This window comes from Pantherophis guttatus, chromosome 2 (assembly GCF_059756535.1).
Source record: "Pantherophis guttatus breed Tessera chromosome 2, ASM5975653v1, whole genome shotgun sequence".
In the NCBI taxonomy this organism is placed as follows: domain Eukaryota; kingdom Metazoa; phylum Chordata; class Lepidosauria; order Squamata; family Colubridae; genus Pantherophis; species Pantherophis guttatus.
The window spans coordinates 169,937,368-169,958,931 of record NC_142064.1 but is presented as its reverse complement, the minus strand read 5'-3'; the positions used below and the strand labels follow the sequence as shown (position 1 = coordinate 169,958,931).

The 21,564-nt window shown below is 39.2% G+C and overlaps 1 protein-coding gene across 15 annotated transcripts in view; it reads right to left on the bottom strand.

Moving 5' to 3' along the window:
• Positions 1 to 21,564, bottom strand: part of ARHGAP44 (Rho GTPase activating protein 44) — a 111,601-nt gene that overhangs the window by 9,840 nt on the left and 80,197 nt on the right. For 8 of the 15 annotated variants that reach the window (XM_087887280.1, XM_087887277.1, XM_087887285.1 and 5 more), the window contains exons 10-18: positions 21,180 to 21,307; positions 20,824 to 20,935; positions 18,627 to 18,708; positions 18,342 to 18,422; positions 11,376 to 11,489; positions 10,889 to 10,980; positions 9,801 to 9,981; positions 5,710 to 5,727; positions 4,388 to 4,609 (exon numbers count right to left, since the gene is read on the bottom strand). In XM_087887280.1, coding sequence (XP_087743406.1) covers positions 4,388 to 4,609; positions 5,710 to 5,727; positions 9,801 to 9,981; positions 10,889 to 10,980; positions 11,376 to 11,489; positions 18,342 to 18,422; positions 18,627 to 18,708; positions 20,824 to 20,935; positions 21,180 to 21,307 — 1,030 coding nt within the window. The remainder of the gene's footprint in view (positions 1 to 4,387; positions 4,610 to 5,709; positions 5,728 to 9,800; positions 9,982 to 10,888; positions 10,981 to 11,375; positions 11,490 to 18,341; positions 18,423 to 18,626; positions 18,709 to 20,823; positions 20,936 to 21,179; positions 21,308 to 21,564) is intronic. The other 7 variants (XM_087887281.1, XM_087887279.1, XM_087887286.1 and 4 more) reach the window with 2 other exon arrangements.

Below are 21,564 nucleotides of genomic sequence, written 5' to 3'. Positions count from 1 at the left end.
CCAAAAGAGTCAAGGGGGCTGGCAATGTTCCAGATGTTCCCCTGGCCTGGTTTTTACTTCTGCTTACAAATATATGGCATGCACCAGAAACCAAGAGGTGGCCAGCACAGCTTTTCCTTTGCCAGCACCTGATCCCAAGACAGTATCTGTTTCTAAAGATGCTGGGCGAAGCAAACACCTTAAGTTTGCAGATGCCCTGCATGGCATTAATCTGTAGGGGCAGGGGAAGAACAATTTGATTTGAGATATCATTTAACTCTCTTTCCAGGACATATTCATTCTTTCAGTATTAATGTATTAGTTTCTGTAATGTATTTTTGTAATATAGCAATGTCTTGGGAGCTGGGTGGTGTATATATATATATATATATATATATATATATATATGAAGAAAGAAAGAAAGAAAGGAAGGAAGGAAGGAAGGAAGGAAGGAAAGAAAGAAAGAAAGAAAGAAAGAAAGAAAGAGGGAGAGAGAGTGAGTGTTTTCTTTAAGAAGAAAGGAAAATAAAACAATTTCTTTATGGAGCCTAATACACTAATATGCAAATGCCTGAATGTGTACTAAAAACAGAAAAAACTCCCTAAAAGGCTTAAGTGGAAATTGGTGGTGATGGCATTTTATAAGGAATTGTTGTCCTTTATGTATCAGATATGAAAGATTCATACTTTAACATACATCCCAGAAGGCTTTTTTTTTTTCTGGGGGAAATTCAAGGAAATGCACATCTGTCTCCAATTCAAATTTTATTTACTTGGAAACTGGCAGGTCCTGATTTGAACCAGCTGATTAAATTCCAACCGACAAATCAATCAAGGCATAAGAAAGTGCTGAAGAATAAAATGTGCTGTGAAATTATAACTGTGAAATTAAAACCAGAAATAAGAATATTGGCAAAATAAACAAACTGAAGTCAGGAAAACTACAGAAGAAAACAAAGATTTCAGCAGCCAGCATACTAAAATGCAAAGCTAAGCGAGTACTGAGATTTGCATAATGTAGGCGTACGTTTGCAGGTGACGGAGACTTGACACTTTGCACCAGGGAAGCAAAGAAAGTGTGGAATGAATTATAATGAAGCTGCATGTCATTAAACCAATAGTTGGAACTGTGGCCCCTCTCATTTCTTTCCCTGCAAATCAGCAACAGTGCTGTTGAATGCAGAGAGGAAAAATCATTTTCTTCATTTTTAATCTCTTGAGGCTGTCTCCAGTCATTCTAAGGGTACCATTTACAGCCAAAGATTGCGGTGACACTAGCATGTCAGAATTAGAAAATAAGGTGTCCACACGGCAGCCCAGAGAAGGTTTTGGTGGGAATTGCAATTGTGAAATCATCAGGTTTCTATAAACACTCACACTTTGGAGCTGCACTGCCCCTGTCCAAGCCCACAAGAGCATCAAGAGTGCATTTACACACTTCTCAAGGGGATTTATTGGTGTGGCCACTATTTCCAGAAGAAACAAAAGGGAATCTGCTATACCATTTTGTTATATGGGACAACAACGTTATTTCATTAGATTGGATCAAAAGTCAGCATGCCTGTAGCCTTAAAAACTGTGTGCAGATCCCTTTGTCCCAATGATCTCTCAAAAGGGAGAGATCTGTTCCTCCCTGTCGTGGTTAGCATAATAATTGCAAGCCTTTGTCTATTCTTTGCCAGTTAAGAGTTCCTAACTATCAAAAAGAATAAGCAGAGGGAACTGACCACAACTAATGTGAGATAAACTGGAGATATCAATCCAAGTTGGAAAACATTTATTTTCATGCATTATAACAAATATGCTGTGGGATATCAGCCATGCCTAATGATTAATAGAATAACAGCATGAGTTGCAAGGGACCTTGGAGATCCTGTAGTCCAGGGCTCCTCAATCCCTGCGAAGCGGCCCTTACCGGGTCAGAGCCCTTTCAGAACTGGGCTGCAGAAGTTGTCAGGGGAGAGTGTGCATGCACGCAGCTCCATTTGTGTGCACAGGTGGGCAAGTATGCACATGCAGCGCCATTTGTGTGAGTGGCAGGCGCGTGTGCCCGCTTGTGCAAATGGAACTGCGCATGTGCACACTCACCCACTGCTCACACAGAACCATCTCCTTCCCATCTAAGCTGGTCCATAAAGTTGGAAAGGTTGGGGACTGCTGTTCTAGTACAACCCCTTCTCAAGGAGGAAATCCTATACCATTTCAGACAAATGGTTGTTCAATCTCTTAAAAACCTCCAGTATTGGAGCACCTACAACTTCTGGAGGAAAATCATTCCCCTGATTAATTATTAATTATTTCTCTTTAGTTCTAGATTGGTCTTCTCCTTGATTAGTTTCCATTACTTTGTCCTGCCTTTAAGTGCTTTGGAGAATAGGTTGACTTCCTCTTCTTTGGGGCAACCCCTTAGATATTGGAACACTGCTATTAGTCTTTCTTTTCATTAAACTAGACATACCCAATTCCAGCAACTGTTCTTCATATGTTTTAGCCTTCACTCCCCTAATCATCTTTGTTGCTCTTCTCTGCACTCTTTCTTGAGTCTCAACATCTTTTTTATATTGTGGGGGCCAAAACTGGATGCAGTATTGCAAGTGTGGCCTTACCAAGGCATTATCAAGTGGTATTAATACTTCATGTAATCTTGATTCTATCCCTCTGTTTATGCAGCCTAGGACTGAACTATCAATTAATTTTCTTCAGACATTAAAATGAGTACATTCAATCTGATATTAGTAAAAAGGCACTGGCTGGGATTCAGCCAGTTTGCACCTATTCAGGAGAACCGGTTGTTAACTTTCTAAGCAATTCAGAGAACCGGTTGTTGGAAGAAATCTTATTTTGTTTTTTTCCATTTTACAGGAAGGAAGGCAGGAAGGAAACATTCTGGTGTTGTTTCTAACCTAATCTTTATTGCCCTGCCTACAGAAACTGCCTCTCTGGTTAACCCTTATTACATTGTAACAGCTAAGGCGAAGCGCCCATCGACCTGAGTGACATTGAGTTAGTTATGCCCACACAATCACATGACCACCGAGCCACGCCTACCCATCTGGTCATTAGGGCAGAGAACCGGTTTTTAAGTTATTTGAATCCCACCACTGTAAAAAGGCCAAAGTAAATAGCAGATGCTACTGGTATAAGGGCAAGAGAGAGATGGGGAGCAGGATAGCACATGGCCAAGATAATTTCACCTCATGTGACTGCATCAGAACAAAAATCAGATTGGGCAAAGGGATCAAAGTGCTAGAAATGATGCCTTATCAGAAAGAACAAGCCTTGCAAAAATGCAACTGCAAACTGATGGCAACTGGGGAAAAAATAATCAGAAAATGGAGATCAAATGGAATGATAAAGGTGTCCCTTTTCCCCCCATATGAGAAATTTTACTTATCAAGGAGTTCAATTCAAATTTCATGCAAGACTCTTCCTATGGTTTGAGGCTTGCTTGTTTCAGTGTTTCATCACTATTATTTCTAAAGGATTCATCCCAATGTGCTCCCTAATCACTGGTTCTAATGTCCATAGTGACATGCAGGACATTAAAAGTCTAATTCCACACTTTCAGGTAAGGAACTCATTTATGATGGAAATGTAGTCCAGAATCATATGCATGATTCTGACAGAAAATTCTACTCTCTCAATATATCACAATGGCAAATATAAGACGTTTCATGTGACATTCTTGTTACAAAACTGATCCTATACCACAAAATAACTTGTACCTTCACCTATTGATTTAATATCCAGAGTTAGATGTTTTTTTAAAAAGAAAGAAAGAAAGAAAGAAAGAAAGAAAGAAAGAAAGAAAGAAAGAAAGAAAATGGCATCTCATTTAGTTTAATTGTGCTCTGCTGTCCTGCGCTGAAAAGAATAAACTGTGAAAAGTACACAGAAAGTCCTTCAACGGTTCAAGGATAATTGAAGACCCAAATATTGCTTTGATCAAGGGAACATCATGATGGAATCCAAAAGGATTAGTAGTAAAACATAAAAAAATGAATAAGGTACTATTATATGATATTAATGTATTGACCAATGGGATATTCCTTCTTCCCCAAAAGGTGGAGAAGGAAATAATAGGGTCTGTTGATTCCCTGTAACTGCCCATTAATTTGAGAGGGGAAGGTATAGAAGAAAACTTCTGTTTTACATGATTGGTGCCAATTGCCCTTGCCATCTACCTCGTTGGAGAATTAAAGTTTTTGCTCTCGTGCACTGAAGGTACTGTTATTTTGTACCTGAATTCCCTCTCTCGCTCTCTTTCCTCCCCCTCCCCCATCTGCTCACATAAAAAAGTGAAAGCTGAAGCATAACAAAAGAAGGTCAATGCAGGCATGGGAGTGGCAGATGTGCTCATGGACCACAGAACGCCGTGGTAGCAATCGGTGTTGCTTCCAGTACTTACCTTGCTCGCTCAACCCCTGGTGGGAACCCGAAGCTAGTTGGAGTAGGGGAGGGAGTAGCTGAAATGTCAAGAGATTGCTCAGGAATTGGTGACTGAGGAGTAGCAGCAAGTTCACAAGGCGGAGCAGGGGGCTGCATGGCAGGAGGGGTGGAGGATGCCTTACGAACTATGGAGGGGCCTCTGCGAGCCACCCAAGAGGTGTCCATCACCCGGACGCCCATGCTAGTGGGGGGGAACACAGAGATACACCCTTACCATCTTGAAAGCAGTAAAGTATAAAACACACACACACACACACGCACACACACAGAGCAGTAGAAAGAAGAGGAATCCATCTGGGTGCATCTAGGCCTGTAATCCTGAACAGACTCCCTTTCCATGCAGTGCTGTGTACAGACAGGATGAGAGGGAGCTGAAAACATGGAACGCAGACATCATTTAGCCAGGGAGAAACCCATTGCTTTGAAATTCCACTAAGTGGTCCCTCAGTGTTAAACAAAACATTAAAAAAAGGCATGCCTTTCTACGAAACTTCTTTCTGAGGCCTGAAAATGTCGTGGTTTTGGCTACCTCCCCAATCTCTTGATTAGAGAGAAAGGAGCAGTTTGGCCCTATACTGTACATAAATATTCTTTAAGCCAAAAAACGTTATACCACTTTTTTTCCTTTGTTTTTGTTTTCAGGGGCATTGCTTGGTTAGGTTAAAAATGCAGGGAAACCCTTGCAATCGCTTGCGAGAGAAACTTCAAAAGCAATGATCTTTTAAGGATAACAACATTTTACCGCTACAGAGGGTTTTCCAGAGTAACAGCAAGGAGCCTGTGAATGAAGAAAAGCTGCAACCCTGAGAATAAAATTCTGACCAAAAAGTAAACTTTGGGGAAACATTTTTATTTTTATAATGTGCAGCTGCCTGTACATTCCAAAGAGAAAGGAAGATGTCCTTTGCAGTGGAAATTAATGGCATTGCAGGAAAGTGAAGGGGCCAAGGCTCAGTGACTGGAGCACGTGTTTTGCAGGCATGAAGGCCCTGGGTTCAGTCCCCATCGCCACTTTACATATCCTAGGCAGCAGGGATGTGAAAGGCCTCTATTGTATGATCTTATGGAGCCTTTGCCTCTACGTGAAGTAGCTCTGAATATCCAAACACTTGCTCCATTCCGACTGCAGGGAAAGAGACGCTGGCTTTTATGCTGCCTTGCCATGACCCTCAATAGGGCAAAAGAGGGCTTTGTCTGCCAAGGCCCTGGGTGCTCTGAACAGACTGGGTTTGAATACTGGAAAAACGGAATGGTCCAAGAGCTACCCAGAAAATACTGTACCTTTGGATTTTCCTAAGGCTGCATGGACAAAAACACACAGACATTAGTGTAACACAAACTAAGGCTAAATGGCTCTCCTCCTGCACCAGTGGTGGCTATCTAGGGGGGGAAGCCAGCGAGGGTAAGAGGACAGCTTGAGAAAAGTCTGGGAATCAAGCCCCTCCAGCTGCAACATCTTACTACAGAGGAAGCAGGGTGTTTAATGGAAAGAAGAACCAGAGAAAATGGAAGGATTCTGGGAAAACAATGAGCTCCGCCTCCCCCCCCCCATTCCCCCTCAGAATGTTAAGAGATGATTAGGAGAAGCAGAATGAAGCAAATTACAAGGATGGTACCCTTGCTTCTCCGGGTCTTGTGAGAATAGGGAGCCAGAGGATCTATAGGATGGATGAATACATGAATGAAATGGGGATGTGTCACAATTCCTGTGTGGTTCTTTTCTCTGGATCAAAGGAGTTAGGTTTTGTTCTTCGCAGCTAATGTTTCATGTCTGATGTAAGGACAATACTGGGAACTGAAAGCTATAAGTGCACATGGAAAGCTTTAAGAATCAGCCTATTGCTTCCCCCCCCTCTCTCTCCCTCTCTCTCTCTCTCTCTCTCTCTCGCTAATTTGTACTCTCTTTACTTCTGCTTGTTTGGCCTCCTCCCCATAACAATCCTCTTGGGGCATCTGGGAAATGCTTTGAATATAATTTCTCCCATATTTGTACAACCAAGGATAGAATATAATTCTGTGATAGGGAATTAGGTCAAGAAAAAGTTTAAAAAAAGTTAAAAACATATATTTGTGTTTCTGCCCATGCCTGACTAGTTTTATGTACTGAAACCTTGGCTTAATATATAAAAACAACATCCAATAGCTAGGAGCAGGATAAGAACAATACATGACAATCCTCAACTGTTTGATGCAAATTTCACAGATGCCCCAAATACAATCTTACAGGGCTCCGAGGTTGACAAATTTGGACCTGAAGCGTCTGTGTGCAGCCTCTCATCAGATGAACTGGCATGGAGAAAGAGAATGCCATGTGCTTCAAAGGATATAAATTCCTCCTAACTTTGTCTCAAAGTCTTCTCAAAGGATTTCTCTCAGAGATTTGTGACTCTTCATTAAAAAAGGCAAGTCCCCAGTCTCTGCTTTAGGGAATCTCTATTAGGAAACAGATTATGTACTATCCAAACCTATTCCCTTTTCATAAAAAATTGATGTTTCTTTTAGCCACTGCAGGCCAAAGGATGTGTCCAAGACTTGGGGTAGATTAGTTTGTTGATGATAAACTGGATAATGATGGAAAAGAGCTCATATGTGGGACATTAGCTATCTATGCTTGCTACTTGACTATTTTATCATTCAATGTGATGTGCAAATGTAATTGGCAACATACAGATAACACATTCTTCTCTTGATGATTCCTCAAAATCGACTTAAGTCACACAAGAAGTTATTAAGGCTCAGGCCTAGCTTCCAAAGGGCAAGATGTGGAAGGCTGCTCACACAGTCACTCCTGTGCATCTTGTCTGACAGTGTTTCTCACGGTAATGAAAGCTAATACATAGCTGGTGTGCTGGTGGCACAAATCTGGCAGTGAATGTGATCCTATCTAAATGAAGCACAGTTGCTACTATTAAGTGAAAGAGATGATGGCAGTAAAGAGGGTTAATGTTGTGTTTACTTTCCACAATCTCAGTGAATCACTTAATAGGATTCTTGGTTAATTAGTAGGCTGCTCAAGAAATATCTGGAGTCAAACTAAACATCATGCTCAAAGGTCTACTTACTGAGTTGGCAAAGCATTTTGAGGGCTAAGCAACACAGATTTACTTCAAATTAGAGAGTCTAGTTTGTCCAAACAGAGATCATTCTGGAGATCCACAGAGTTGGGAGATCAATTTCAATTACTTACAATTACTTCCTGCTATCAGATTCAGCTCAGCCTGTTAGATTATATCGGAAGGGGCTCTTTGTTATTCCATATTTTAGAGATGTCGATGGCATGGTAGTTTTAGAAAATTATTTTAAAAATTCAAAACTTTTTCAAAAAGCCTTTAAGTTAAGATCACCTTTGCCTCTTAGTGTTTCTTCTACTCTGATTTTGTTTTTTGTTATTTTGTTACTTAGTTATTAAAAGTTTTGTTATTGGACCGTGCATTGTTTTAATCCTGTTGTTTTTATTGTGGCCACTGAGAGTCACAAGATTGTGGTGCATAAAAAGAATGAATGAATGACTGTGATCTGAGAAGTAGACAAGATGGATATAAGAATTATGCCATCTTTATTAATAAGGGCAAATAAGTGTTAACTGAACAGGAACAGTTAATAATTCTTTATACAATGGAAAGATGCTCACTGAAAGAGGTGGTTACACATTTTTTTAAAGAAGACATTCCTGGACCCTGAGATCTTAGATAAATACTACTCAGTAGTGATCGTTCCTTTGTAAATAGATATATGTAAATAGATATACGTGACAATTTGTGCACAGTTCTGAGATTCTTTAGAAAGAATGAGTGATATGCATATCTATTATGATATGATATGACTACATTATTCAAACTGTTTTACTCCTGTAGAAAGATTAAAGTGACTTGCCATTATCTCCTGAGATTATTTTTTAAAAAATCTCAGCCTTGCCTATAGAATTGACATTTGATGGATGTTACTTAATGTAGTTGTTAACTATCAGTAGTAGCAGTAACAGTAATACCAAAGGCCATCCTACTTAAGTTCTGAGTCCAGAGTCCAGGTGCTGCCATATTCTAAGGCAACAAATCATGATAATAAATTGTTTTGTTTTAAGAGTGAAGCCAGTCACCAATCTTCTAGAATATGGAAATGTTTGTTAGTATTTGTTGATCTTTGTGCAAATAGACAGGAGACAAATGCATGTCACTGTTGGACAATGAAGGTTCTACAATATTTAATATCCATAGGTTAAACTGGATAGTTGCTGCATAGGGAGGCAAAAAACCTTTCCACTCTTGCTAACAAGCCTGGATAGCATAAGTCTCCAGAACTATTGCTGCCTCCCAGCACTATGGTGCATTCACATGCCAAGCTAAAACATGACTGCAATAAGTATAACATGATCTAATGGAACCAAACCATAGTATAATTTCTGAACCCAGGATACAGAAGCTCAGGACAAAGACATTTAAATGATCTACTCTTGCATTTCTTATGGCATTAGGAAACACATGATAAGAATTAAGCATCCTTGGCTAACTTGTCATAGTACAAGGGGATGATGAAAACAGGATCTTATAAGTATTACAGTGACCAGGCTTATTTCTTCATCAATGCCTGTCCTAGTCTTTTACTCCTAATGTATCTTGATGGTAACAGAAGAAAGGGAGTTGATGATGGTAAACTACCAATCATGGAAGGGATTGCTTTGGGACTCTCCTAGCAGAGGGGTGTCAACCTGGTGGCCTGTGGGCCGAATGTGTCATGCGTAGGCCATGGCCACCCTGACTCCACAAAGGCAAAAAACATTGTGATACATCACAATACATCACATGACACGATTGAGTTTGACACACATGTCCTAACACAACTTCCCTCAATCCTCTTCTAGGATAGAGATAAGAAGATAAGATTGTGATCAGATGCATAGTTAATTTAGTTCATAGTTCACTGACAGACAGATAGCACAACTTTTCTCTGGAAAAGTTGGCCAACTCAGGATGACTTTTTAATATGTTAGAGTAAGTGTAATTGGCACATAATCCTTGGCCTCATAGATCACTGCCCTGGCTTCTGCCAACTTACCAAAGCTAACCTTTCTCCCCTCACTTGTCCAATAGAACAAATGCCACTAATGGAGGCCAGGACTAGTCAGGCAGTTAGGCAGCCAGGCAGGCAAAATAGTACATTTCCTTTCAACAGGCCACAAGTCTCATGCCTGGGGATGGAAGAGGCACTTAAGAGCAGGGTGAAATGTTATGACAAGGTGATGAGACACCTATTCTCCTTGAAAACATAGCCATAATTTCACCTAGGAAGTAGCACTCTGAGCCAACATAGCTTCTTCTAGCTTGTCCCCAGATTGTCCCCATACTCTTTTCACAACAAAGCAAAAGAGTCCCTACCCATCCTTCTTGTAGAACTCAAGCATCATGTTGTCCGTGGCCACACTGAGTGGTCGTCGGGTCTGATCTGAGTGCTTGTGGTCGGTGTGGTCCATATCAGGTGATGGCATAGAATTGTAGTTTGCATTGTGGTTCACATGCACAGGGCTTCCATAGTTTCCAGTCAAGTTGAATTCAATGTCTAATTTGGAGAGACAGCAAAATAGTCATGCACTGCATGCGTTGCAAACAAAGGCCTAGCATGGCCTAGCTTCTATCTCAGAGAAGAACCTCATCCCAGTAGGAAAGAGTCTCTCACACAACGGGAATGGGATAACTTGCCATAGCCAACTCGTTGCGGCAAATTGACTGTGGCCAACTTGCCACGGCCAACTTGCCACAGCCAACTTGGCACAGGATAACTCGCCATAGCCAACTCAGTGCGAGACAACTTGCTGCAGGACAATTTAACAATTCTATTTAATTATTTAAAATAAATAATAATTATTTTAATTTTTGCCATTCACATTTCATTCTGTCCCTCCTTTTGCATCCTTTCTTTAATGATTCTATTCCACCATTTCTTTGATATTAGTGTAACTCTTGTCCTGCAGTGAGTTGTTCTGTGGCAAGATGGCTGTGGCGAATTGTCCTGCAGTGAGTTAGCTGTGGCAAGTTGGCCAATTGGCCGTGGCAAGTTGGCCATGGCAAGTTGGCTGTGGCGAATTTTCACACACACACACACACACACACACACACACACACACACACACCACATATGAGAAGGCAAACTAACAAATTCTTATGGGACTTATCAGGTGATAGTACTTTTCAAAAAGTAAACATAAAGAGAAGACATAAAATCACATTATCTTGGACCTCCAGCAGCTGGTTTCACAATTCTTATTTTCATATTACAGCCTTAGACACCGTGGCCTGACTAATTGTTAGAGAGGTACTAGTCATCTAGGAAAGAACAGTAGGAGTAATTGAGAAAGAGCTGCACAAGCAACAGAAGTGATGTCTACCTCTCACTATTAGCCCTGGTATGGTTTGGCTCTGTTTGACAGAGGCATCCAAAAAGAGTAGATGGAAGAAAAGTTTCCTACCTCCAGGAAAGAACCAATCAGCATGCTGGATAAGGGGTTCAATAATTGCAACTATCTGAAGAGAGACTGTTGCCATCATCTCTGTGATGTTTCTGAAATGAAAGAAGAAATTCACAAGGACAAAGTCATGAGAATAGTGAGGTCTTTTGAGTGAGGTCTCTATTCTTTTGAGCACTACAGTGACTGAACTACAGTAAATGACAGAAGTGAAAGACTGGAAAAACTTGAAGATCTGCTGCTTCTAATTTCAAATTAGCCTGCTTTGCATCCTGCTTCTATAGCACTCTTTACTTTGTGCCATGTCCCATTCTCTAAAAACAATTTTAGGCATATGAAACCATTAAGCTACAACAATTTCATCAAAGTATTCTTGTTAAAATCAACATCTGCAAAGTATAGCAAATAAAATATTGTCCCAGAGTTCACATGCTTAAGTTATAATACATAGAATTTTAAAACAGCAAAGCCTTAGACTTCAACCTCTTACCCTTCTGTCTGAGGCCAGAGGAGATTTGGTCCCAGCACAATGGCTATGTTGCTTGGTGTCATTTTGTTTGCATCTTGGTACTCGGTTAAGTTTGCAAGGAATTTGATCAGGTACCTGCAGTGAGATGAAATCAAGTTAAAAATTGAAGTGAAAAAATATAGGTGCCAGGGTACAAACCCATGAGCTCAGTCTGGTTAATTTTATTTGCTAAAATGCCATCAACCAAATGGTTTAGCTAAGAACATGAGATAAAAAAGGAGTAGATAACTCAAATATCACATCCATTTTCAGAAAAGGGGCCAAGATATTCCTCCCCTTCTGCAAGAGGGAACAATGAAGCAAACGACACCATCTTGAACTGAGAACCATTTAAAAGCTGAAACGATGGGTCTGAACCTGCCATCCTTAGGAAAAGTAAAATTCCTAGAAATTTATGTATTTATCATCAATAATATTTGAAGTAGCCCATTAGAATTTAAAGTAATATTGATCCAAATTGTTAGTATTCTGGACTAGATCCGAGTTTCAACACTTGGCAATTACCTTGGACAGGCACTTGGGAGCACCCATTATGGCTGTAAGGAAAACTGACATAATCTGTTTGTATGTTGTGTAAGGTAAAGGTGGACCAAACAGTGGCACTCTTCCATAATTTGAGCCTTTTACTTTTCTATTGCTTTGGAAAACAACCCCTAATACTTATATTGATTAACTTCTTAGATTGTATACTTATTAAATGTCCATTTGTGTCTTCATTTATTGTGGGAAAACATTAAAATGCTCCCCCCTTCTACAATTTATGATCAGATGTTCACTTTTACAAAAGGATGTCAAAGTTTTCAGTTATGACTGCATCATCCACATAACTGAATTTTTCCTTTTGCTAATTTTAGGGCATAGATATTGAGGGAGTGGATAGATTTTACCAGAGTATAACCCCATCTTCTTACATTGCTTATGTATCAAAAGAAGGAGGCATCTATCAAGTTACTCAAAACTGCCCTTGTGTGCTTCTTACTAAGTCAAATACTGTTTGAAAATCATCAAACGTTGACTATAACTTTGAATGTGACTGTCGGATGTACTTTTCAGCAAGGAATTATAATCCCAGGCAGTCATCAAATTGTTGATCTATCCATCTGGAAGCCTACTTATTTGGGATGAATAATGTCCTTCTCAATAACTCACAATTGCATACTGTATATACAGTAGGTATCATATCAGCTTTCCACCTTCATAATGTTTCCTATTGTAGTGGGGTTAAATGTAAGATGAATTCTACAAGGTTCTTCAGATTGCAGCAGAACAAAATGGCTGCTGATCATTGATCTACAAGGAAGAAATAGATACTTCTGTTATACTTTTATCTTGTGTCTTCTCAAAAAAAAGGAAGAACTCAAGTCAAAAGGTGGCCCAGATACAAACTGCTGCCCTATTCAGATGGATCCTATGCTTATCCCCGCATTTGGATAAAAAGGTTAACATTTTCTGATAGTGTGCAAGTTGTTCCTACACCAGTTAAGGCCCCTACCTGAGGGCTATTTAATTAAAATGAGGATCTAGATGATATTAAGAGCTGAGGTGGTGCAGCAGTTAGAGTGCAGTACTACAGGCTACTTCAGCTGACTGCTAGGTGCAGTTTAGCAGTTCAAATCTCACTGGCTCAAGGTTGATTCAGCCTGCCATCCTTCTGAGGTGGGTAAAATGAGGACCCACATTGTTGGGGGCAATATGCTGACTCTGTAAACTGCTTAGAGAGGGCTATAAAAGCACTGTGAAGTGGTATATAAATCTAAGTGCTATTGCTATTTCTGTATCTCAAGGGAAGGATCATGCTAATAAGTGAAGAATGGGTTGTGTTTCTACTAGGAGTGTGTTATTTTGAGGTGCTAGAGCAATCTTGTAAACTGAAGTTTACTTTTGCTTCTTAGTGCTTTCTTGAAGGGAGCACAGTTCTCCTATTTCTCCAGACTCCATGGTCATGGCCTCTGGTAGCAATGTGAATTCTTCTACAATTGGGTTAATACTAGAGCACTTCCTCTTATTGAGTGGGAGCATCTCACATATTAAAGATATATTTAATTTGATTTAAATGCCGCCCTTCTCCGGAGACTCAGGGCGGCTTACAATGCGTTAAGCAATAGCCTTCATACTTTTGTATATTTATACAAAGTCAGCTTATTGCCTCCACAATAATTTGCCCCCAATTTACCTACCTTAGAAAGGATGGAAGGCTGAGTCAACCTTGAGCCTGGTGAGATTCGAACTTACAGTAATTGCAGACAGCTGGTGTTAATCACAATGCTATCAGTCTGCTGAGCCACCAGGCCTATATGTCCCTGCTCTTCCTAGAAAAGCAGTTTAGTATATTGGAGTGGCTCACTTTTTTTTCTTGCAGTCTTCAGGAGTCATCTGAAGATTTGTTATGTAGGGCAGTGTTACCATATGAGGGCCTTATCTTTCTTTCTTGCTTCTGGTTGGGATGCTTCCCAAAGCTTAGCAGAGAATATGCACGATCTTGTGGCAATTTACCAACATTCTCACTAAACTTTAGAAACAGTTGAGGCACAACTGATTGTTCATAAGTCAGCACTAATTTCTTATGACCAGGGTGACTAGGAAACCATGTTATATCTGTTATTTCATTTGGACTTATTCTATATCTGAGAAGCTGGGAGACAGATTTCACTATAGCCTATGCTGTATTTCATTGATTATTAATGTGAATCATGGCAACGTACAGCATTATTTTCTTTAACTGTTTCACCTTCACATGTTTCACTTTGTCCTTTGGTACTAAAGTTTGTATTTTGCCCGTTTGCTGTACAGAGATGAGATATGGTACAGATAGTCCTTACTTAGTGACCATTCAAAGTTACAGTGGAATTCCCCAAGGATTTGGTTACAACTTGGTTCCAGAACTCCAACAGTAGCACTTCCTCATGATCACATGACTGCATTTTGGGTGCTTGACAGCTGGCTGGTTGCAGCATTCTATGACTTACGATGCATTTTTTTTTGTCAGAAAGTGGCTTTTTTGCCCAATTTCTGTGCCCATAGGAATGCATTGACTCGCTTTAACAATTGTGGCATTCACTTAACAACTGCTGCAAAAATGTTCCTAAAATTGGGTTGGTCATGAAGGTAACTCAACTTACAACTAGCATGACTTAGGACAGAAATTCCTGGTTTTATTATGGTGAGGCGAGGACCATCTGTACATTATCTACATGAGGACTTCTTTTTGTGTTACAATCCACATTAGCTGTTTTGCCATAATGCTGCAGAGTTTAAAGTTTTTTTTTTTATTATTATTAAAGATTTTAATTCATCTAACTTTCTGTTGGCATCAGACGGCAGTTCAAAAATAGATATAATTGTGTGGGCAGTAAGCAAACAGTTTCTTTGAAACCAGGGACAAATCTGTACTACTTCCTAGCAGGTTGTCAGTTGCGTCAGTTATTTCACTCTCAGACTTAGATCCAGATTCTTCTCCTTCACTTCTCTCTACCATAGTTTCATCACTGGATGTAATGGGTTGAGAGAATAACGTTGGGAGACAGGAGGAAGAGCTGCAGCCTAGAGACTGGTCTGACACGAGAGAGTCTAAAGAAGGAATGGAGATGGCAAAAGCAGAAGGGACCCTCCCTGGTTATTTGGAAAGTAAAGGCAAGGGAGAAGGGAAGTGCTTTCAGAGGTACAAGATGCAGTTTATGTAACCTTACAATAAAGGTAGTCTTAGTATTCATGACTTTGGTGTTCTGTCTGGACTACCTTGAAGGGCTGAGGCTGGATGACAGTAACTTATCAGTTTCCCAATCTAATAAGATATAATCTTTATTAACTATGGGTACAAGGGACAAAGGAGATTTAGTTGTCATCCACATTCAAAAATTCAGCTGCTTGTGAGTTGTTTTCTCAAGTGTTGTGTTCCTCCTGCAGCTTCCATACTTGGCCTTTGTAATGTTGCTGTTCTTATGCTGGTCAATTACAACTGATTTTGCTTCTTATATAATTTAGGCTCAATGTTGAGTTTTGAAGTTTAGGTACCTCCAATCTATAGAATGCTAACTGAGTAAAATAAAATGAAGATACAAAAATAAAATAAAAATAAAGTAAAACTGAATACATAACTGATATGTCAGTTATCAGAAAGAGGGAAGTCATGAATGGCTCACCTAGTATTCTGCTTAATAAAATATGCTTCTTCTGTTTGAAGAAAAATGAAGGATGCTTCTTATCCTCTGAGAATCTTGATAGGAATAAGGATACCTTCTTCCATAAATAAAAGGTAGTACTGGAATTAGATCTGATGAAATAATAGCATGTTGGTATATTGGTCCTCTATCTTTTGAAAAAAATGGATGAACCTCAAAATCAAGAAAATGTGCAGCCTAACCAATCACTGTTCAATTGGAGACATTTTGAAGGAGAGCTAGAGATATGATCTCCAACCTGAGTAATATTGAAAATGTATAATGATCAAATTCAGAGAGACAAACACAATGGGATGATTGAAGTGGATCCCAAGGTTTAATGATATTGGACAAAATCTGACGCCTCCAGCAAGTCTGGATCTATCTGATTTAACTATTCTTTGGTCAAGGGCTATATTAGGCTGGACATTTGCTTCAAAGAAGCATTTTGGAAGAGTGAAGAGTCTTAAGGATGTTTGCAAACGATGTCTGTTACATGATTATTCAAATACATGATTAGGTGGCAGAATTTGAGATGATGATGGAATAGAAAACCAATACATGTAATGGTCCTTGACTGTATCTTGAATGGTTCATGGGAGACTTCCTCAATGTCACTAATGAGTTGAACATCCTGTTGGCCTTAGAGAATTCAATGGATTCTATTGTCCATTCAATCAATTCAATTGATCTCTTGAAAAGATGAGGGAACTACCATACATGGTGTGGTAGAGAAAACTATAATGCTTTTAGAGTTAGCTGATCTTAATGTGACTCATAAAGAAAAAAAAAGAATTGTGTAAGTTCATTTAGTAAAAATACTGTGTTGCCTACAATTGTCTAGTGAATAACTTTAGAAGGTCAAATAAATATACTTAATGCATGCCTAGGTTTGCTGGCATTTGCAGAACAGTCTCTTATAGCCATATGGCTGAACATCTGCAGAGCCAGAACGAGGTGTCCGGATGAACAGCTCTAAAGAACTGTGAAGAAGAGCTGAGATGATTAAAGAAAATAATAAAAAAAGAACACTGATAAAACAGAAGGATGATCAGTTCCATGTTGGATGTGCTAATTGTGTGATAGGTGAAAACAAGACTAACAGATTCAGTGGAAGCCACATATGGGCAATAAGGCTCCTTCCAAAGCATTCTACAAAAACTACAAGATTCAAAATGGGGTTTAGCATAAGCATATAACCCTGGGTGTGAATCATATAAATCAAGGCTGTCAAACCCGCGGCCTGTGGGCTGGAAGTGTCATGTGCTAGCCAGGCCCATGCCCGGTTTAGCGAAAGGGAAAAAAGTTGCGATATGTCATGTGATGCCACCGTGACGACACGAGTTTGACACCCCTGGTATAGATCACAATGAAGAAATCTAAGAATAACCAATAAATACATTTACTTGTGGGTGCCATTTGCTAGATATATCATTTAGTACAAGGAGTGATATGTTGTACACCTTTAGTATTTGTGAATGATCCAAAAAGAATGCATTAAATCATAATCGTTGCCACTTTCATGATGGCACTCCTCATGTTATGGAACACCTTGCCTTTCAAAAAGGCTGTTAAAGTCATGTTGCCTCACCAAACTTATGGTAGGACCTGGACTGCCACTAGAACTTTTCTTAGAATCCACTCCATAGTATTTGTTTAGTTTTTATGATTTCCCATTATGAAGTGCTGAGCCCTTAGAAGTAGGGCAATATTTAAATACTTGTAGAAATAAACAAGTTAACCAAGCTGTTAAATCACAAGGCCTGTTAAACAAATGAATAAAAAGGGGCTTTAGTGAAAAGAATACAGAAAAGAGACTTGAGACACAGCAACCCTCACAACCATTGCAAGCTTCTCTCTGAAGCTTCCTGTTCCACTTTCACTTCCTCCCACCACTACTTCTTAAGAAATGGGTCTGGCTGGCAATGAGGGAGAAGAGAGGGAGAGGTTAGTTCTTTACTCTGGGGCCAACCTGGAAAGCCTAGCTGGTCTGCAGGACAAGCCATGTGAGAAAATATACATCTAGTGCATGAGACAGATTACTGTATAGTTGAACAAGTTAAAAAACTTAGTAGATACATTTGCATAGTCTTGTATATTGACTTTTGAGCTATATGTCAACTTGCAAAGCATCCTTGGCCTCCTCTCGAGTTGCCATAGACCAGGGGGGGAATGGGAAACAGGGGAAACTGCAGAGCAGCAAAAAACAGATGCACATTCCACACTAATCTCCCTCAAGGCTGTATCCCAGGGATACCTGCAGCAGTTGAAGGGGAGTGACCTCTACAACTTGGGAAATTACTCCATTGGGAATATGATTGATGACACACCCTGGGGGGAGGGGGGAAAACAGGGTCATAATTGGAGCATAAATTATGTAGGGTCAGAGCTGGCTTCACTTGGGAACGTGCCGACATGACGCTCCTAATAAATACCTGGATTTCTTTTGAAGCTTGGCTCGAGGCTCATGATTTAATTAGGGCATTTGTGGGAACCCTGACACTATATATGATTTCTGGAAAAAGTAATTTTGCTGTGATGCTAGTAAAATGCTAGTAAAAAGTGTGTGGAACAAACAAACAAACAAATGGGGATAGCAGATATAATAAAGTTCTGCAAACTTCTGGATTGGCTATACTGGCCTCCTCAGTGTTCCTTCTTCTCTGACTAGTCCAGTATTATAAAGGGATTAACTTTTGTAGTAGAATACTTGCCCCCATGATTAGTAAAATCAATACAAAACCATATTCTTCAGCTTGTATACACCTGCCTTAGATTATTGTAGCTGGCCTTAGGCAATTTCTCAAGGGCATTCCATAGTGCTTGCAATCTCTTGTCTTGGTCCTGAATGCTAAAAAGAAAGAATAACTGAGATTAATCCAATAGCAAGGTAGGTGAAAGGGTAGAAAATAAATAAAACTGCAAAATAAATAGTAAAATAACAAACAAATAAACCTCTGCAGGGTTGCCATTTTATTTATGTTCTGACAGTGGGAGGCAAAACTTTAGAAGGCAGGGAAACCTGGCTATATGAAAAATTGTTTCAGGAACTCACTTAGAGGCTTGAATCCATTCTTCATACAGTTCAAAGGTCATGAGTGGTTCTGGCAACTCTCGAAGATAGGACTTCAGTGCCCCTGTAGAAGAAACACAAAAATACAGAAAGAACTTTTTCTTGTTTTGAATGTCTATCTTTTTCTTATCCTTCCTTTGACCTTGTGCTGTAGTAGCAGACCAGAGTAAAATTTTGTAATTTTAGTACAGAGTCCCCTGTACTATGGAATGATAAATAAGTCTAAGTGTTATTGCTATTAATAGGCTTAAGAGCATACCATTAACTAAATAGAATTCAAAAGAGAGAAAATGTTTTAAGGTCTTTGAATTAATCACATCATTTTCATCGGAAATATGTTTTTGGGCGGATTATGAGAAGAGATACAAGCAATCATTGACTTACAATCATTTGTTTAGGGACCGTTTAAAGTTACAACGCCACCAAAAAAAAGTGATTTACAACCAGTTCTTGCACTTATGACCACTGCAGCATCCCCACAGTCACAGATCAAAATTTTGAGTGCTTGACAACCAGCATGTATTTACAATGGTTACAGCATGTGATCCCATTTGCGACTTTCCCAGCCGGCTTCTGAAAAGCCAAGTTAACGGGGAAGCTGGATTCGTTTGACTGGATGATTTACTTAATAACTGCAGTGTTTTGCTTAACAACCATGCCAAAATAGAATAGGTTGTAAAATCAGACATAACTCACTTACCAATCATCTTGCTTAGCAACCAAAATTCTGATCTCGGTTGTGGTTGTAAGTTGAGAACCATTGTAATACTCTTCTCTAGTATTATAACTAGCAAATACTGATATACACAACAAGAATGCAGGCATATAAAAAGAAGGTGTTTGTTCTGTAACAATGGAATGTATCGGTAGATAGGGAGAGAGCAACAGCTACTGTAAAGTACTTCAAAATCTGTCTGGGAATTGTTGTTTTTTTTAAACAAGTTTTATTGGTCGTCCATCCCATCCCCCCCACATTCACCCACATTATTTTTGAATAGAGTATTGGCCATATCTTATCTTATACAATTAATCAAATTCAAATACATTTTACTCAATTAGTTTTTGCCAAAATCTTTTTCCCTCTTTTTTTTTATCATGTCTCAATATTTCTATGCTTACTTATATAAACATCATCTTCATTTGCCCTTAAATTCTAATTATTGCTATTTATTCATATTTGTTCTCTTTTATTCTTTAAACAATTCATTCTTTATCTTAATATCTTTATATTTATTCAGGGTTGCCTTTCTTCCATTTCATCTTTTTTATTGTACAGCAATTTTTCTCCTCAAACCTACCACCTCTCTCTTTTCTTTTCTTCTTACTTTCTCTTCCCCTCCTCTTCTTCTCCTCTCTACTTCCCCTTCCTTTCTCCTTCTCCTCTTCTCTTCCTCCTTCCCTTATCCTCACTCCTACTCTAGTTCCCCTTCCCTTCCTTCCTCCCTTCCCTTTCTCCTTCCTCCTCTCTTCCATTTCTCTACTCCTTCCTTCATCCCTCTCTATTGCTGTATTCATTTTCAATTTTATATTTTCCACTATGGAATCCAGGCAACCCCGATCTTTCTTTCATTTATCAAATATATTTCTCAAAATTTCCCCTCATCTTTTTAATTATTAGCAGTATATTTCATCTTATTCCATTTTTAAAAAAATTTTACTCAAACAATCTTCCAACCCTTAGACTTTTTACTTTTAACAATATATTTTTTCTACTTTACTTCTTACAAGTATGTCATTTAAATTATTTTTTACATTTCAATTTCATTCAATTTTACATTTAATTTCCATTTTCCATCTTAATTTCAATTAATTCTTATGTTATAATTTATTCTCTCCTTTTCGTGCTTCCTCCAATATCTCACATTGCATCTACTGATCTATTTTCATTTAACAGCATTTTTACATACAATTTCTACAACTAGCATCCTTCTCTTTATTAATAAATTAACATTTGTGGAAAGACTAAGAGAAAATGGGTAAGAGCCAGTGAAAATGTTAATTTGTCTGGGAATTGTTGAAATTAGCATACATTGAGCAAGATCAGCCACTTCTCCAAATCATAAACTGGCCAGTTGTAGTTGTCCTTGGTCTGCATTTCCCACTGGAAGTGCCTTCTATGGTGCAAATTCTTGTCATTCATTATGAAGACCATCTGATAGGCTAAAGAGTGATACCCTACCTGCAATGGCATGGGGGTCTGCTGAATATTCCTGAACATCCACAACACAGCAGTCTAATGCTGCCTTAAGCTTCTTTAATTTGGAAGCAGAGGGGGCCACTCGGAACAGACCCTGCAAACCAAAGAGAAGCAAAATAAAATCTGATAAGGTGCCAAGCTCCATAGAATTGGGGCCATATGGCATGGGTTCTCTGAAAACAAGAGAATGAATGCTTTCTCTAACCCGCTACCCAGATGTTTTATTTGTTTATGCAACTGATCTACCACTCAAAACCTCAGTGGATTCTAGGCAGCTTACAGAATCTCTAGCTATAAAATTGAACCTCAAAAAAGAAAGGAAGCAATTCTGTACAGACCTCCTCCTGCATGCCACATTCAAGGAGCATAGTAACACAGGCCTCGATAGGGAAGGCAATCTCCCGGCCACTGACAGCGAGATGTTCCTCTAAGGGCTTCCCAAAAGAGGGCTTTTCAATCCAAGCTTCTGTAGAAGACAGTTAAAAAAAAAAAAGATACAATCAAAACAGAACAAGTTCACTACACTTGAGCTACTCAGAGTCACTCTTCCTTCCTTTGTAGCTCCTAACAACTGCATACAGAAGGATGAGAAAATCAGTAACTATTCATTGTTTCATTTATGTGGCAGGAAGTGAATTTTTTCTGGTTATTTTTGCTCTTCTCCTATTTAGATCTAGATTCAGGCTCCTCAGAATTCATTATATGTTTATACGTATTTACATT